The sequence below is a fragment of the Panthera onca genome, chromosome A1, assembly GCF_046562875.1.
Source record: "Panthera onca isolate mPanOnc1 chromosome A1, mPanOnc1 haplotype 2, whole genome shotgun sequence".
NCBI classification, from domain to species: domain Eukaryota; kingdom Metazoa; phylum Chordata; class Mammalia; order Carnivora; family Felidae; genus Panthera; species Panthera onca.
The window spans coordinates 70346294-70364211 of record NC_138339.1 but is presented as its reverse complement, the minus strand read 5'-3'; the positions used below and the strand labels follow the sequence as shown (position 1 = coordinate 70364211).

At 33.5% G+C, this 17918-nt stretch overlaps 1 protein-coding gene across 5 annotated transcripts in view; it reads left to right on the top strand.

Annotated features, from left to right (window-relative positions):
* Positions 1-17918, top strand: part of FER (FER tyrosine kinase) — a 439195-nt gene that overhangs the window by 174490 nt on the left and 246787 nt on the right. For all 5 annotated transcript variants that reach the window (XM_078447626.2, XM_078447631.2, XM_078447633.2 and 2 more), the window contains one exon: positions 9977-10069. In XM_078447626.2, coding sequence (XP_078303752.1) covers positions 9977-10069 — 93 coding nt within the window. The remainder of the gene's footprint in view (positions 1-9976; positions 10070-17918) is intronic.

Here is a 17918-nt window from a genome sequence, read left to right as displayed (position 1 = left end):
TTTTCATGTACTTTATTAGAATCTTCACAAGGTTTTGCTTTAAATGAGTTAGCCACAGGAAACCTTTCTAGAGAGGCCTTATTTGGGGATTTAGTCAGCGCCATAGTCAGAGCTTTATAGAACCTTTGCCTCAAGCTGATGGGTGAAAATGAGATTTGTTATTTTTTTTTCTATGAGCATTTCAAATAGGTATAGATTGCAATATTCTTTTCTGTAAGGGTAGAGATCGCCAAAACTAGTTATAAAATCAATGGGGAACTTAGTAGCAGCAAAGATATTTAGTGAATGTTCAAATTCTCAGTCTTTAAACTTTTTCTTCAATGTAATGATTCTGCTTAATAAAAAATACCATTTTAAATAATAATGGCCATTTTTGTACATTTAATAATTTTGTGAAACCTTTGATATAGTTATGTGCTGAGTACCCATTTTTAACTTTCAGATGAAAAATTGTGCTTTGGATCAAGACACTTAATCAAAAATATTCTTGATTTCAAGTATGATATTTGGAATTATGCCTGACTACTCGAGGCCATTAGTTTAGTATGCTATTCATTTTTGTTGATTCTACACTACTTACTGCTCGTTGATGAAATAGTTAATGAGCTTCTGAAAATACCAGTATATCCAGTGGGTGCTTTATTAGCTTAAGCAGATTAGAGCCTATTATATAAGGAATAGAGACCCAGTACTGAGCTTTTTAGCATAGATTTCTAGCATATTGATAAATAGTAACTAGTGGACGTAGTATTTAACTTTAATTGACAAATTATGATTAAATAATACATTTTTATTTCTGGATACATATTATGCCATTCCTTAACCTGTTTTTAATAAGTTAAATGTTCCTTATACCAAAATTTTGAGCTATTTGTGAACACAGCTAGTTTCTAAATCAAAATCACTGGAAGAGTCCATTTTTTAAAAAAATGTTAAAAGGAAAAATATTTCAACTCCTAAGATAGTCTTCTGTTGTTTTTGAGGGTTTCCCAAAATTCAAACAGACATACCTGCAGATTTCTTAAAGTCAATATGAGTTAGAATTTTATGTATAATTGGAATGCCTGGTTAATTTCAGCCTGTCAATTTTGTTTTTCTCCTAAGAGGCCTTTGAGGTTCTTTAGCACAAAAGAGTAGTTCAAGTAAACCTACTCTTTTATTTATTTATTAAATGATGTCTGATAGCTAATGTCTTGCTTCAATGTCATTAATATGTAGCATTTATTTAATGTTTAGATAATTTTAATAAAAAAGTGATAACATCTTCTGTCCTCTTGGAGTTTATATTGTGAGTGTGAGGTTGGGCTTCCAGATGCTGGCTTGTATAACAGAATGATTAATACCATTCCTTGAAATGAGAGACTCCCAAAAAAGGGCAGCTTGGAAGTTTTCAGTTCAGTATGAAATATGTTGACTTTTTCTGTCTTTACGGTAACCAAGTAGAGAAGTCGCATATGTACACATATATATCCTATATGTATGTATATGTACATATATATACCTATGTATATAAGTATGTACCTGTGTATATTAGTATATATAGGATGTATATATATATACACACACGCATATATAGGATTGTAGCTCAATGGTAAAGTCTCATTTGGAGATTTAAATTCTGAGTGGGCTTGGCTTAGGTGGTAATTGAAGTTGGGACATGTAAAATGTTACCTAGGGAGGAAGTATAGAGTGAGGAGAGAGGATACCAGAAGCCAGTGGATCTTGAAAGCACATGACCATGTTTTGCCTGTAGGGGGAGAGTGGGTCAGGGCAATAAATGTTTCATGTAAGAGGAGTATATGGTCAATAGAGGAGAATTATTCCATGAGGTCAAGTACAATAGTAAGAAATGTCCTTTGTCAGATTAGTAAAATGAAGTTTGTTGGGTTTCTTAAAAGCATGTGCTTTGCTTGAGTGATGAGATGAAAGCGAAATGGGAGCTGATTGAGGAATGAGTGGGAGGAGAGAAAAGTGGAGACAGGAAGCGTAGATAACTCTTTTAGGAATTTTGTTTGTGGAGAATAAGCAGTAGCAGGAGGAGGGTGTGTGCTGAAGAGAGCAGTTCCCTTCCTCTTTTCATCCTTCCTTCTCTACCCTTCTCCATCCTTTCTCCCTTACTGCTTCTCCTTTTTTTTCCTCTAAGAACAATTTAAACATGTATAAAAGCTGATGGAATAGGAAAAAAAAAACAACAAGTTTTCAGAGAAAAAGAGATCTGTTAGGTTCTTGTAATGTTTAATGTTCTTGGGAGAGCAGGAGGGGATGAGATACAAAGTAGTAGTAGAGAGGTCAGCCACAAATGAGAGACAGCTCCATATTTCCAAATGGGGAAACAGATTAGAAGGGAAGAGAAGTAATAGATCTGTAGATCTGAAAAGGCAAGATGAAGGGATTTCTGACTTGTAGTTTCTTTCTAAAGAAGCTGGAGGGTGTAGAATGGGGCAGTTTTAGGCACAAGAAGAGTGGGAAAGGTTTGACAATAACAGTGGGAGAGTAAGAAGTGAGTTGGCCAGAGAAATGTAGAGGTACTGTCAGATATTTGGTACCCATTAGAAAGTAATAATCATGTGGTTCTCTCCAGCTGTGATGAATTTCTTGAGTGCATGCTCAGAGAGAGCAGATGTTTGGATCTATCCAACTATCCAGGTTTGGGGTTTGTTACATGGGTGCAACTAAGAGATAGAATAGCACAGGATTTAGAGTATTGGCAAGAGCATCACTGAAATGATACATTATGGCATCTCAGATAAAGAGAGAAGAAAGGAGAAGGTGATTGATTGGGAGAAACAAGAAGACTCAAAGCTTTAGGGTCCAGTGAGGTTGAAAAATGGTGATAGTGGTACTGGTTGAAAGCAAACTAATGGGGTAAGAGATTGTGACCAGAAAGAGAGGCACTTTCATTAGTTAATTTGGAGCTGTTACATGTGATGATAATATCCAAGAAGCCATGAGTGATGTAAAGTAGAAGAATATGTTTCCCCTTCTAACCCCACAGAATGAAAGCTTTGTGATAACGTTTCTTGAAAATGAATTTTTCAGAGTAATATTTCTTTCCCAAAAAGAGTACATGTACTAATGTGTGACTAGGGCTCTGAGACATACTGCATCTAAGAAACCTATTTAAATTTGATTAATAGAGCAGTTCTAAAATTTATGGGACTACTGAACCTTTTGTGGTATAATATCTGTTAATCATCCAAACAAGGGTTTTTCCAAACATGTTGAGCAATTATTTTGAATTTCATGTGCTGAAACTGTTAAATTAAAAGGAATAAACAAAAGTAATTATCACAACAAAATACAACATAACACAATAAGCGTTTTTTACAAAGAATTTATAATTATGTTCGTGTATTTCAAGGTTTGTTTTTCTATTAAAAGTAAATATATGCCCAAAACATAGAAAAGTAAGTTAGTGTATTGTTTTGTTAGTGACAATTGTGACTTTTATAATTGTTTATTGGAAATCTTTAATTGCTAATAGATAGTCTAGGAAACTCTGCTGTAGTGGTTCCATGTAATAGTCAATCAAGGCAGTATAGTTAAAGCACAGAAGAGAGTTTATCTACTCATGTACCTGGATAGATCCAGAGATTCCAACCACGTCATCAAGAATTTGTCTGTCATCATTTTCTCAGCTCCACCCTCTGTTGTACTGACCTCATTCTCAGGCAGTCAGTTCCAATAGTCCTATAGTGTGGCAGCTTCTCTCAGAGGGCTGAGGGTGAGACAAGTGCCTGGTACCCAATGGACTTCTAACACAGATCTCTCACTTGGATTTTATTTGCTGGTAATAGATGTGCAATATTACAAGCACCACATTCCTGTCTTTAAAATTTATTATATTCTGTTTTTTTAAATTAAATCTTGGGATTTCTATTTTAGGTCCCACAGTTTCTGTTTCTAATAAGTAAAATCTTGACTGAGGCCTTAAAACTCCTAACCATTCCCAGTTACTACTTCCAGTAACAAAAGGCTCTCTGAACTGAGAGCAGGATTACTGATGTGTGTGCATGTATGAGATACGAAAAAGTGAAACCATTCAGGGAACTTTTTAGATGAAGTTGGAAACTTAAAACATAGTTTATACAAAACTGAAGTATATATATAGTAGACTTTATAATATCCAACGAAGGTCTTCTGCTCCAAATACAAAACCAGTCTAACTCATCTTCCCTATTCCCCAAAAGCAATAAACAAAAGAAAACCAACCAAACCAAAATAATAAGAATGAATACTTTTTAGTTGACTGGAGTTTAAGCCTTCAAATGATCTTCTGAGGAGTATAGACTTGAACTCTGAAGGCCTTTTGTGGTAATTGACTACCTTGGAAAATGGTAGTTGGACACAAGTCTCTGTAACTTTTGATGAATGAGTGGCTTTTTTCTTTGTGGTACTGAAGATCCTTGACTTGTATCTTTGTACATTTTCTTGGTTTGTGAATAAAGGCTGATAAAAAGATGACTAATAGATTACTTGTCTTATAAAATGCATATGAATTTCTGTATCCAGTTTGGATATGGAAAGTCACAGGAGACCATATGTAAGGGCTGTAAGGTATCTTCTTAGATACATACAGTAGTGGGTGTGAAGCAAAGAGAACTCTCTAGCACTCCCCCAATACTCCCCCAAAGAAACTGCAAAGCTTGGAGAGATCATCTATAGTTCCTAAAGCTGGTGGATTGATTTTGAAGCTTAATCAGGATACTGGAATCTTGTCAGGGCTTAGATTCCATTCCTAGCTGAAGGGAAATTCCTGATCTAGCTCTCAGAATGTTTGAAGCTGGTGGTGAACTGATTCAAACTAAATTGCAACAAAGGCCAGACCCAGCTTGTTACCTATAGCCCCAACCTAGCAGCGTGACAGAAAAGGGAGCATATGCTCGTCTTTCTTGAGGTAAATATTATTGGATTCAGATTCTGCTGTTCTTTTATACAAACCATTCAGCACACAGTCACAAAGTATGTAACACTAAAAAGAGAAATAGAGAAATAAGAAATGTGACAGCTAAGAAAAGAAACAGAGGCAGGTGGCCTCGTTATTGGAATTATCAATGTCTTTAGTATAGCTATTTTTAAAATGCTAAGGGATCTAGTAGAAAACATGGGCAACGTGTGTGAAAGATGGGGGTATCACAGCAGTGATTTTGATGCTATAAAAATGGAAATTCTGGAAGTGAAAAATATATTAGAACTAAGGGATTTATTAAATGGAATCAGTACTAGATCACTGAGATGTGAATACAGGTTGATAGAAAGTATCCAAATTAGAACAAAAAGGTAAAGAAAAACAGTATTTGAGATCACGAGGTGATACGTGAACGAACATACACATAATGAATCCTTAGAATCTAAGGAGAGGAGAGAAAGAGACAGGAGTAAAAAACATATCTGAAGAGACATTGGTCAAGTTGGCAAATAGAGTGGTGAGCTCGGGAGTTTGTGCAAGTGTGGCTGGAGTTGGCAAAGTGCCTCGATTTCTAGACACAGGGACCTCTAATGAAATAGTACTTTTGCTCTCATTTTAATGCATTCTTTGTCTTACTCTTTTAAGCAAAGAAGATACATGTCTTGCTTTATTATGTCCCATACTTGTTTTACAGGCAGAACCTCAGTTAAGATGAGTCTAGCCTCTTGCTTGGGTCTTGCTTGGGTCTTGTTTCCCTAGAGACATCATCTTAGTTAAGAGATATACAGTCAAGAAAGCAAGAAGAACAATATGACATTTTACACCCTCAGTTTCAGTGAACTCTATTATTTTATAAATTTTCTTAGCATTGTTATTTTAAGACAAAATCTTAATAATCATTCAAATGTTCGTTTTGCACATTTGGTTTCCAATTTCATTATTTCAGAATATGAAAATGGTTGGCTTAGCAAGCAGTCTTTCTTTCTTTTAATAAATATTCTTAATATGCAAGCATCAAAGAAAAACAGCATGACAAACTAGGTTACTAGGCAGTGAACGCTTCTAAATGATTTGTCTTCAGTCAGACCCCAATTGCTAAAATAAATCATTTACAAACTGTTTCAGTACTTAAATTCTATATCCTGATGGGAATAAAAACTCTGTATTCTTCCTTCTCCCTAGCAAATCAACACCTGCAAAAGACTAAGTTATTTGTTTATTTATAAATGCATTCCTTTTTATGAAGGACATATCGATACTTGCAGTATTTCATTTACATTATGGAGTCATTTATCAACAGACTAGAAGTTCTTTCAGGAGACAATCTTCTCTGGGGTCATAATTTTCCTGTAGTTATTTCTCACAAAATCCCTCCAAATTTCATGGCTGCTTTGCATAAGTAGTCTCAAAGATATTTGGCACTCAGCCTGGAGCTTAGCATGAATGTTATCTTTTTCTTGATCCTTATTGCCTCCTGATTTGAATATGTATCTGACTGTTCCTATAGGGCCAAATAATTACTTTCATTGTTCCTTCTAAGAATGTTATTAGATTGGCATTATTTACAGAAGCCTGTGAGAAATAATATTTGGTTATTATTTTAATGACGCATTATTAGCATAAAACACGTCCCTGTGGCATGTTTCACGTTTTCAGAGGTCAAGTTTGAGGATGCCTCAGGGAGAATGTGACTTAAGGCTCCAAGGGAGGTAACTCTGGTAACTAGCCAGCCTGATACATGGAACTCTTCTTTGGGAATTTTGCCAGTGATCAATGCAATACACATGAGTGGGGAGTTGAATAATGGTCCCAGAAATTTTGAAATGAAGACTTTATCTAGTCCAGTGTACTGTGTGCTGATATAGAAACCGAGAGCCTATGTAGTGAAGTAATTTTCCCACATTCATACTCTTTATTCCTTCTGACATCAAAACCTTATTCTTTGTACCTTAGAGCTTCCTTTAGGAGCCTTGCTCTGAGAACTCTTAACCTGCTTTTTGGTTCAAGTCGTTAATTTGTAACTTGCTACACCATGTACGTATGTTGTCATTTGGTAGAGCTGCTGATTTTTGCCAGTTACTCCAATCAGCAAAGTCTTGATTCTTGCCTTTTCTATCTTTGCTTGTGCTTCAGTAAGCAGAGGATGATGGAGGTAACCTGAGAGCCTGCTTTTTATTGCAGTTTGGGATTTTTAGTGAAGAATAATTTCAAAACCTGATAGGTATAGTTTTACTTGAACTGTAAGTAGTTTAGGTATTGTTTCTTAGAGTTATTTTTTTATAAATAGATAATAGGGAAACTTTTAATTATTATGAAACACTTTCATATATATATGGAGAGAGAGACTGCGGGAGACAGAAATTGTGAGACCCTTCAGTTAATTTTAAAATAATGAAAATGAAAAACTATTTTTGAATGAGATGTGAAACTGATACCTCATCTAGAACTTTTTTTTCAAGATAGGTTTACAGCTACACTTATGACATTTTTCTGGGCATCTCATAAGAATATTATTTCATGATATTGCCCCTCATATCCCCCTCCCCCTTCACTGACCCCCAGCTCCCTCCACTGTGAGGGGCCATCCTGTTGCTGGAGCTAATGCTTGTGTTTATTATCTGGAGAAAGTTCTTTATCTTGTCATAACTTGAGGTGGGCAAAAGGAGTGCATCAATGCCAACCCTAGCAGGCCTACAGGTAGTATTAGTCACTGTATCCGTGGTGATTGAAGGGAGGATTTTCAGTGTTAATTTCTGAAGTAGGCTTGTAATTCACTGATATAAAAATCAACTGTCAGTGAATTCAGCACAGTCTGAGGTATTATGTGACCATAATTTAAAGTTGATATATAATGCTATGTAGACCAGATTTAGCAAGTGAGTTTCACGTTTTATTTGTGGAAATTTGGGCACCAAGTGAGCTGACACTGGTTAAAGTTTTGTGTAAACTTTATTTGTATTTAATTTTTCCTGTAAGAGAACTTAAGGTCTACTTATTGTTTGTGATAATACATTTTTTAGATCAACCTATTTAAAGAGTGCCTTTATTTTTTTTAAGTTTATTTATGTATTTTGAGAGAGAGAGCATGGAGGAGAAGGAGAGAGAGGGAGAGGGAGAGGATCCCAAGCAGGCTCTATACTCTCAGTGCAGAGACCGATGTGGGGCTTGAACTCATGCACTGTGAGATCATGACCAGAGCCAAAACCAAGAGTTGGATGCTCAACCAACTGAGGCACCCAGGCGTCCTTAAAGAGTACCTTTGAATGAAAGGATGTATATTTTTTTATTAGTTGTATCCCTTTGACCACACAATAGATTATGCTTTACCACTTAATACAAAAGAAGCAGGTTTTGAAGTGTTCTTTACCCCAACCTGAACCTATCCGTTAAATTTATCTGGTGTTGGTTTCTTAAGAATATGATTTCTTTTTTAATATTAACAAAAGGTTTTTTGGGGAAATGGTTATCTTTCCTGTCATAAGATTTGATGCCAAGATGTAGCTTGAGGAGAATTACTGTTGTTGTTTCCGTGCATATTATTAAATCATATACAAATAAAATGCTTTTTAATAAGTAAAGATCTCTCCTGAATTTTTGACTTTTCTGCATAACCTCTCATGTGCTTTTCAGTTCTTATGGTTCTTGTAGAAATTCCCCACTTGAGCTGGAGAGTAGAAAACCATAGCCACTACAGTACTTTTCAGTATGTGTGCTATATATAATTATATCACTCTATGAAAACACATTATATTATACATTATACTATAAATATAAATATGGGTAAACATATTACATACTTTAAATATATTACTACATACAAACATACTACATATACTATATACTATATATAAATATATTGCTATGTGTTATACTAGTGTTACCATTTGTAAGATTATTTTAAACGATTAATATGTGTATATTTGTAGAATGAAAAGAATATTAGTACTGCAACTATTAGAATGAAAAGTAAATGAAGTGGGAGACAGAAGTTGAGTTTCAGAAACTACCGTGTTTATCAGAGAGCATATGGCTACAGATGTCTGCATTTACTACAGAGAGACACATACCCAACATGTTAGAGACAAAAGAAACAGAAGATGTTATTTGTGGCCTGCTTTAGTTATTTTCCAGGGATGAGGAAAATTGAGCATCACAGCTGATGGAAGACATGGAAATATAGCATGTGGCAATAAGGTCTTGAGTTCTTTTGCCTGCTGCTGATTAACAGTTGAAATGTAGTCATTATTGGAAAATTGACCACCTTCCATTACAAGCCCTCACACATGCTTCTTTGTTACCTTCTGTTTTTCATTTTTGTTCTTCTTTTTCTTCTTTTCTACCCTCTTACCCAACCCTTAACTTGCATTTGTTAAATGGATCTGAAGATATGAAATTTTCAGGAAAAGTTTCCTTCAACTGTGGTGCATGATACTTGGAAATATTTATCCTAAAGCAAGTAGCAGTCTGGATTGACTTCCCTTAGTGGAGTTCTACCATTATCCCCTTCCTGTTTTACTTTTTCATCATCGTCCTTCTCCAGTGATCGTGTCATCATCATCGTCATCATGGTCGTGTGAATCTTTGTGAAATTTCCTAGCTAGTTAGGCAGCCCTGGGATTCACTGTTTAAAAAAATGTGTTCAATATAGTTCTCCTCTCTTTTCCCTATTATTTTCTTTCTTGAAAATCCCTTACAACTATAGTGCTATCTGAAATCTGTGTTAGACTGGTTCCTTTTAAATTGTCTTTTTTTTTCTTCTCCTGCATGTTAATACTTGAATTTCCCATGAAATTCCCATGAATTTCCTTTGCATTTCTCATTTTCTCTCCTCTTATGAATTTTTATTTCTTTCTTACTGCTCCCCAAATCAAGACATTTCTTGAGGGACCAGGAAAGTAAGAAACTATAGAGTTTATATGCATTTGATTATTTGTCATCTTAAATTTCAGGATTATGTTTTATTTAGTTGGAAGATGTGATAAGCGGTGGATAAATACATAAATACCCAGCATAGATGTGTGTAAACTAGTTTACTATTGCTGAAGGCTTCTCTCTTAATCTCTCCAGGAAAGAAAGGAGAGGCTCTCCAAGTTTGAGTCTATTCGTCATTCAATTGCTGGAATAATTAGGTCTCCAAAATCTGCACTGGGCTCTTCAACAGTAAGTAGGATGAACTCTATGTGCTACTGAAAATAGTCATTGTCTAGCTTCTTTCTTTTTCTTCTCTCTCTTTTTTTTTTTGGCTTCTTTCTGATAAACAGTGAATATCGTATGTAAATTTGTCCTTACAAATAGAAAACAAGGTACATTATATAGCTTTTTGTATGCATATGAATCTATTCATATATGTATAGAGTAAAATTACATGTAACACTGATATGGGAGGAAAGAAATAAACTTTTATTGCAGACTTCCTGTACTACAGACAAATAATTCTAGAAAACATTTTATGTATTTTGTGGCTTTATTAGAAGAAGAGCATAGAAAATTTATTTTCCAGTGAAACATTTTTTAATGATAGGAATTATTATCTATGTATTTTTGAAAATATTAGTTTATATGCATGTTCATATTTTTAAAAACATTTTAATTTTATTCAAGTCTGTTTGAAATTTGGGTTTGGCATAACAGTGTGGTGCATAGAATATTATAAATCTCTAGGTAACAACAGCCATAGGCAAACAAGATGAAGTATATTCTTTTTCCATTTATATATAAAATTTTAAAGTATTTTTCTTACTTCATTATCTTTCAAACTAAATTATCAAACTTTTTTTCCTAGCTATCCCTCATTCACAATAGAGCTTTAAGATGATGGTCTTATTGAATCATGATCAAAACAACAATATTCAGTACAAATTAATTATGTGCTTTCCCTCCCATCTTTTCCAAGTTTCTACATCATAATATCTTAATATTATTTCTTGTTCTTTAAAAGTTTAGCTGTTTAAAATAATGTGACCTGGTCTTATTTAGAAAAACAAAGTATTTCCTAACTATAGATTAGTAAAATGTCACATTTTGGATTTTATTTGCTATGATTCCTTTTGAATATGTAACACGGGTTCCCATATTTATTCCACTCAAGCAACATTCTTTTTATACACAATTAAGGCAAAGCATCGGGTATTTTAATTAAAAAGAAAGAAAATTATATTTTTATATAAAAGAGATTTTCTACTTCAGTGTTAGCCTTCAATGCTCCTATTGTCATTTCTGATATCCAGAAGTGTTCTATGGCAATAGGGAGGGGCTGTGAACTCATCAGAGCATCTTCTGTGGCATTAATAGCAAATGAAAATAAAAATAATTTTAGGGAAAAACTGCATGATAGAGTAAGTCTCTTTTAAGACCCATATCCTACTCTTGTTTTCTTAAGTTAATGACTTGCAACTTCACAGATAAATAGTAGTTCATAGGACTTAATTTATTATGATTTGATGTTCAAAATAAAGTATAGGAGACTTGATTAGGGAATCTGTGGCCAATTCTGGAGACTATGAGGACAGGTTTTGATAACTTATTTGAAGAAAAGAAAGAAGAGCTCTTGAAAATAAATACTTAAAACATTTTTAAAAAAGAAAAAAAATAGTTCTTAAAAGAAAATGTTCAGATCTGTTCTTCAAAAAGAGAAAAAAAAGGGAACATCACTTCTTAAAAGGAAACGTTCAGATACCTCATTTGCACTTCATAAAATTATTTAACATGAAAATAGTTCAGTGAAACACTTGACATAGTTGTCATTGACTCACCTTCGTTTCACTTAGGTGAGTGGTCTTTTTGCCAGCAACTAGTAGCAGTTTATTGGTGAGCTAATTTGTGAAAGGTGATCCCTCTGCCCAATTTTCCTTTAGTAAACTATTTTACATGCTTGAGAAGGAAGGCTTATTATAAACTCAAGGTTATCTTCAGGGTTATTAGGTGTAAAATTAGGAGAGTGGAATTTAGAGCTTCAAGTTTTAGCTAGTGATAGAAAAATAAGAATTCTCTGATAGTGGACATGGGCGAACACTCCCAATATTTGTTCATTTGTTTTCCCCACAACCTGGGATGCCCTGGAGACAGTTGTCTAGGAATGCAGCCATGGCTTTTGAGGCTTCAAGTTACATACATCACTTTGAAGGTCATAGTTATGAGAACTTCAGCTTTTGGCTCCAGCCAGAGCCTGTTTTGATAATCAGGGTCGATTAGAGGGTGAGAGGGTTTTTTTTCTTTCGTGTATGGAAAGACGTGCTCATTTACATATAGAAACAGAAGAAATCCAGTTAGTTCAAAATGATGACGTTATATAGAGTTGGCTATCCTAAAATTACGTCAGACATAATATGCACAATCTTAATGAATTAATGGTACAAATCATAACTCTGTAATCATTGAAGGTATTTACATGTAATTTTTTCCATTTAAAAGTGGTCTTTACGTTATTCTTAAGTAAAATTACCAAATTGACAGTCACTGACATAGGTAAAAGTTTGGTGTTAACAAACTGCTGTTAGCTGAAATAAATTGAAGTGCCTTTCCCACAAAGCATGTACCTCATTCAAATACACATTGTGATCGGTTTTTCATAAATTATGAACATCCTCAAAGCTATGAAATGCACATTTCTTCTAAGAAAATGCTCTCTCTGTAACTGAGAATTCTAGAGAATGTTCACTTCCTCAGGGCCCAGTTGGTGCATCTTCAAGCTGAAGATGATCATTGCTTTATCAGCCCTTTGGTATTCCCTGATTTATTTAGTAAGCTCACGAACCAAAAAGATTGAGGCAGTCTGCGGTTTATGACGCTATTCTTCACTAGGAATAGATGTGCACAACCTTTTCTCTAAAATGTTAGTTATCTTAACATTATTTGAAGGAGGGGTTTTCCCCTCAAATACACGAGTAATTGAGGTCTTGAGTCTTAATATGAATGTGAAGGTTTCAGGTGTTAAGTGTGATAATCTATGTATTAGAGACTACTTAATCATAATTAAAATTTTTTTCTGACACAATATGGTATTTTTTAGAGTATTCTTATTTGATAAATATAAAACAGAAAGAATTTTTTATTGTTCTAAATGATTTTTTCTCTATAAAAAACTTACAAAAATTACATAGTTAAGCATATTTAAAATATTTTATAGTGGTATACATCACATAACATGAAATTCACCATTTTAAAGTGTACACTTAGTGGTTTTTAGTATACTGACTGTGTTTTGCAACTATCACTACTGTTGGCTTCCAGAACATTTCCATCTCCCTTATAGGATACTCCATACCCAATGGTAGTTAGTCTCAGTTCTCTCCTTTTCCCATTTTCTGGCAATCATTAATCCACTTTTGAAGGCTATGTCTGTTCTGGGCATTTCACATAAAGAGAATCCTATAATATGTGACCTCTTGTGTCTGGTCTTTTCCAGTTAGTATAATATTTTCAAGGTTCATCTGTGTTGTAACATGTGACAATACTTCATTCTTTTTATGACTGGATAATGTTCTGTTATATGAATTTATCACATATTGCTTATCCATTCATCAGCTGATGGAAACTTGGGTTGTTTCCACTTTTTGGCTGTTAGGAATAATGCTGTAGTGAACACTGATGTACAAGTTTTTACGTGAACATGTATTTTTAAATTCTCTCCATCATATACCTGGAAATTGCTGGGTCATATGGTGATTCCATGCTTAAGTTTTTGAAGAACCGCCCAACAGTTTTCCACAGTGGTTGCACTCTTAACATTTCCACTAGCAGTATATGGATGTTCTAATTTCTCTACAATGTCATCCACACTTGTTATTTTCAATTTTTAAAATTATAGTCATACTAGTGGATGTGAAGTGGTGTATCTTTTATTTGCATATTCCTAATGACTAAGATGTTGAACATCTTTTCACATGCTTATTAGCCACTTGTATACATTCTTCAGAGACAAGACTGTTCATTTTCTTTGAACACTTTTCAATTGGATTGCTTTTTAATTCTTGAGTTATAAGTGTTCTTTATATATTTTGCATACAAGCCCCTCATCAGATATATACTTTGCAAATGTTTTTTTCTCATTTTTCAGATTGTCTTTTTATTTTCTTGATAGTGCCTTTGACAAAAGTTTTTAATTTTAACAAAGTCCAACTTATCCATTTTTCTTTGTTGGCACATGTTTTTGATGTCATATCTAAAAAACTGTTGTCTAATCCGAGACCATACAAATTTTCACCTTTAATTTCTTATGAGTGTTTTATAGTTCTACCTTATATATATAGGTCTTTGATCCATTGTGAGGTAATTTTTGTATATGGTACACAGCGGAGGTCCAAATCCATTCTTTTGTATGTGGGAACATTTAATTTAAAATCCTAAAAAAGTAACAACTATGAAATCACTGTTTATTCAAATTAACATATAAAAATTAGAAGTATAAAGTATAATTTTAGATAAAATAAGGAAATTAATCACATTTTACATAGGGAAATGAAATTAGTATTAATCTTTATATTATTCCCATTGGGCTTGCCATAGCTATTTATTTCAACATATTTAATAGTGTAGCTACAATGTAGAGCTTATTTGAAGACAGTCTCATGGAATAATACTTCCATCAACAGTGTTGATGGCAGGGAGAGTGTAAGATAATTAGGTGATAGATGAATTTGGCTTTAATCGAATTATAGCATCTGATGGTGTATGTTTAATACTTATTGTTATGATCAGAATAGTATTTTACTATAACAGCTGCAAGAATGTGTTCTTTTCCTCAATGTGCTAAAAGCTTGAAATAACCAATCATTAGTACTTTTGGACTCTGAGAACTACTGTACATCCAGCATCTCCCCATGCTGCAGGAGGTTATAATTTTGCTTTAAGAACTATTTCTCAGAGACTGCTTCTGAAGTCAGGGCCAGAGATATTAGGATTAATTGCATAATCTGGAAGCCTACTGTAACCATGCATGTCCATTTCCATTGGAAGTCTTAGAGCCACATTATATTTAATGAGATCTGTTCTAGTCATATCAAGAATACTTCCCTTTCTCAGAGCCCTCTTTTTACTGCAGGATTTCCCTACAAGTGTTGGAGCAAACAACTTGTTCCATCTTACATCCCCTTGTGAGTACTAGTTGTATCACTGATCTGTGAAGTGTATAACGCCTTTCTAATAGTAGCACTCTCTGAAAAATGTACTTTAAAACCAGAATAAAGCACATCTTGGTCCAAATAACTGTTCTTAATAATTCAAAAGAATTATTAAATTATTCAACTCTTGCCTCCTTAAGATTCATATTTTTCTATACTGTATTGGCATATATGCTATTTCAATTTTAGAATCACTTCATACTAAAATTTAGAAAATAAGAACATTGGGAAATAAAGATATGCTTCCATTATATAGAATAATATAGCAAATAAGATTTTCTTGCTTGCTTCTTTTCAAAAAATTAGAAAATTATCGTTCAGCTATGTTTAAGTCATACAGCGATATAATGCTAGTAGTATTATAATGCTTAGCTACCACCATTGGCATAGGGAAATGCAGTTTTTTTTCAAGCATAACATAATAAACTGCTTGTGTTCTTTAGTGTTCTCCTTTAAGCCTAGGAGAGCAACCTTGTACTTACTTTAACAATGCATATTGTTAAATTCAGGTTAAATATTATATATTTTAAACTTTAGTTGTCTTCGTTTGCTCTTATGGTTTTAATTTATCTCCCCTCCTTGTAGTCACTCCTGTCCCCCAGACCAAGATGTAGAAAATGCGAAAAAAGGGAAAATAAAAATAAAAATTCTTGTGTTGTATCACTGCCATACATACACTGAATTCTACTGTCCAGTTAGTTATGTTTAGGAAAATTAAGTATTATTCTCAGAATTGCTAGTTTTGAATCATTATCACACATAATTTTTAAGAAAGACTTGTCAGATTTATTTTCTATAACCTATACTTTTACTGTATAGAGAGCAAATATCTGTTTTTTAAGACCTTTTTTTAAAATGCTTATTTATTTTTGAGAAAGAGGAGACAGAGTGGGAGTAAGGGAGAAACAGAGAGAGGGAGACACAGAATCTGAAGCAGTCTCCAGTCTCCAGCTGTCAGCACAGAGCCTGACACGGGGCTCAAACTCATGAACTATGAGATCATGACCTGAGCTGAAGTCGGATGCTTACCGACTGAGCCACCCAGGCACCCTCTTCTTTTATATGTTTGAGCAAATGCTTAAAGCAATGATCTGATCATGTCAGACTGATACTGTATTCTTCACAAGCAATCGCAACTTGATGATGAACATTTAAATTTCCTGAGATATGAGTTATTAGATGATCTGGTAATAGTTTTAGTTGATATGTATAACATGAAATTAGCACTGAATACAGTTAATTGACCTAAATGTGTTATTAGTGATATTGTGGCACATTGTATATATAATATTGTATGAGCTTAAGGAAAGAATATTTGTTAACGAAAAAATAAAAGTGTAGAAAACATGCAGTGAAATGATCAGATAAAAGAGGATGAATGAGAGTCATGAGTACAATTGGAAAAAGCAAATGGATAAAAATACTAAAGTGAAAAAAGAAAATGATTACTAATAAAGAGAAGAGTACAGGAACTAAAGAAGAAAAAAAAGTCAGAGCAAATCAGAAGGTATAGGAGGAAGCAGAAGCATTAAAACAAAAATGAAAGACCTTTAGAAAATATATTTTGCTAGAGATAGTGTCTCTTATGAAAGATCCAAGAAGGTGCACAAAAAGGCAATCAAGGAAATGGGAAGTTGTGGAAGTAAGGCTAATATTTGAGTTTGGCCTACTTGTCTATCTTTTTAGGTAAAGTTTTGGAAAGAATTATATTAGAATGCAAATCTGATCAGCATGTAATTCTGCCTAGTTTTGATGCTAGGCAACAGTTATATTATTAGCTAAAGACTAAACAAACTCAGGTTCTCAGAAAGTACAACAAATCAAGAAATTTGTGAGTAAGAGTTTTGTTGCTAGTTTCGTTGTGGAAGATAAACATTAGGTGAAGTACCTTTATTTTGGTTAAAGATATCAGTGCGTGAAAAAAAGTGATAAATTCTACCTTACTGCTAAAAACATTAGAATTTGTAGAATACAGATAGACCTTAGTGCCTCATAAAGACAGAACCCTACTGTATTTAATTTACATCCTGTTTGTCTAGCCTGAGGCAATGATCATTAAGATCAAATACCTGGGCTATTTTTTATTTTTCGTTGTTTTAAGAGTTAACTCATTCAATAAATTCAAAATGGAATTATTTAGTAATTTGAAAAAAATGTGGCAAGAAGAACATTATTATTCATATTCTCATTTTATGTTTTTATTCAACTGTCAAACCCTAAATGATGTAAAATATATTTTCTACCTATGGTTACATTTTTCTTTCACTGAAAATAGCTTTTACTACCACCAGGCAGATTCCTTTTCAATAGACCTTTTCCAACCTTTTGCAACTGTTTGGTGATTCTTTTACCTCTGAGTGTATGATGTTTGATTCCTAATCTCAAGTTTTCCAGTGATAAAATTAAAAGGGTCTTTATGGAATTTTTGAGAAATGTTGAAAATCCTGAGTTACTTGGTCTCACCCCAATGTAATATTAAATTAGATTTGAAATAATTCTTTACTTAGATTATTAAATTAATGGCTAAATTTATGTAAGAATAGAAAAGGTACTTAAATATCATTTTTATAATTAAAAAATTATTAAACATTTTTATGTTTGTGTTGAAGTTTTACTTAGCTTGTTCAAGTTCCTTGAGAGGTTTACTTATATATTTTCCATGGTGTTTTACTTTAGGTTTTTTTTTTTTTTAATCATTTCTTAGGTGCCTAATTTTAATAGAATCTAGACTTTGATTTTTTTTAAGATTTTATTTTTTTTAAGTAATCTCTCCACCCCACATGGAGCTCAAACCTACAATCATGACATCAAGCGTCACATGCTCTACCGACTGAGCCAGCCACGCACTCTTGATTTTTTTTTAATATTTTTCTTTACTTCTCAAAAAGGAG